Source organism: Sinocyclocheilus grahami, unplaced genomic scaffold (assembly GCF_001515645.1).
Source record: "Sinocyclocheilus grahami isolate Dianchi unplaced genomic scaffold, SAMN03320097.WGS_v1.1 scaffold13468.1, whole genome shotgun sequence".
Taxonomy (NCBI): domain Eukaryota; kingdom Metazoa; phylum Chordata; class Actinopteri; order Cypriniformes; family Cyprinidae; genus Sinocyclocheilus; species Sinocyclocheilus grahami.
In genome coordinates, this window is record NW_015514920.1 from 3,903 (window position 1) to 5,626 (window position 1,724).

The 1,724-nt window shown below is 32.7% G+C and overlaps 1 protein-coding gene across 2 annotated transcripts in view; it reads left to right on the forward strand.

Annotated features, from left to right (window-relative positions):
• The window catches only part of LOC107579007 (steryl-sulfatase-like), a 4,813-nt gene extending 3,902 nt beyond the window's left edge, over positions 1-911 (forward strand). For both annotated transcript variants that reach the window (XM_016264897.1, XM_016264900.1), the window contains one exon: positions 509-911. In XM_016264897.1, coding sequence (XP_016120383.1) covers positions 509-681 — 173 coding nt within the window. In that variant the 3' untranslated portion in view covers positions 682-911. The remainder of the gene's footprint in view (positions 1-508) is intronic.
• The last annotated feature ends 813 nt before the right edge of the window (positions 912-1,724 follow it).

Consider the following 1,724-nt stretch of genomic DNA (forward strand, 5'->3'; position numbering starts at 1 on the left):
TAAATATTTTGATGCAATATTCATGCAAAATGCACTAAAATACTTATGAACTGACATAAGATAAAGACACTTTCACACTAAGCATGACTGCTATACATTTGTTTTTTATATTTTTTCAAATTAATAGTAAGTCCACAATGAACTGACAGCTTTTCTGTAGAGCTTGCTGACGTTTGAGATCAGCAAGAGTTTTATTACTTTTTACAGACGTCTCTTCTGCTCAGCGAGGCTGCATTTATTTGATCAGAAATACAGAAAAACACTTAAAATTGTGAAATATTATTGCAATTTAAAATAACAGTGTTTTATTTTAATACACTTTAAACTGTAATGTATTTCTGTGATGCGCAGCTGAATATTCAGCATCATTCCTCCAGTCTTCAGTGTCACATGATCTTCAGAAATCAGTATAATATGCTGATTTATTATTACATTACAGTAAATCACGAGATAAGCAGCTTGTTTTATCGGTCTGTGATATAGCGTCTGTGTCTGTGTCGATGTGAAGGTCTAGGCAGCACAGGCCGAGTTCAGGTGATTCTGTTTCTCGCTGGATCTGGAGGACTTCCACCGAATGAAACCACCTTCGCCAAACTCCTGCAGAAGCAGGGCTACACCACCGGCATCGTGGGTAAGACGTGTCCAGTCCAGTCACGCTTTACACAGTACAGATCGTTCTGAAGCAGCTTCACACTGATGCACAGGAGAATCAGTGCAATCTTCATCAAACGTGAGACTGATTCAAATGCTGCTGTGAAGCAGATACAGCAAGACGGTGTTTAGCTCAAGTCAGAAATGTTAAAAATGATAGTATGCATAAAGAAATCCACTGAAGAGATAGATCACGATCATATACTCACCCTCATGTTGTTCCAAACCTGTGTGACGCTTGAAGAGCTTTGGGAACCAAACACTGGCACACTGGAGCTTAAAGACCGTCAAAAAAAACAGAAAACATTTCTCAAAATATATTCTTTGGTGTTGCACAGATGAAAGTGTCTTGTTTTCATTTCATGGATATACTATTATAGGTTTTATTCATATTTTTATTTTATTTATTTCCACTGATATAAATTATGTTATTTTAATATCATAATATACTGTTATATATATATTTTTTTTTCATTTTCATTTTAGTTACAATTTTAGTAATTTTGTTGTTTTTTGTCATTTTTAGTATACATTTTTTTAGATGTTTCAGTTATTTTAGTACTTAGTTACAATTTTGGTAATTTTTTTTTAAATGTCTGTATTATTTGTAATAATTTCTGTTTTAGTTATTGTAGCACTTCAAGTTAAACTTAATGAGAATTTTTAAAAATATTTTTAATGTTAACATTAAATAATAATTTATTTTATTTCAATGAGCTAACATGTTTTTTTATGGATTTAGATTTAGTTAATGATAATAACCCTGAGAGAAAGCCATTGGGGTTTGGAACGACACGAAGGAGAGTAAATGATGCCAGAATGCTCACTTTTAGGCGAACCATCAATTTAAGATAGTTTGCATTGAGACATTATTATCCAGGCAAATAAGCACATTTCCCTGCATTCATACGTCTTATTGACAGTATTTTCATGAGTTATTGTCTCATTTGGTTTTATGAGTACTTACAGTGTGTTCACTTTTCTTTCTTTTTTAGGGTTAGGTTTTTATTTGCTTTTAGAGCAGTACATAAGACAAACTATAGGAAGACGACACCAAAAATACAAAACAAAGG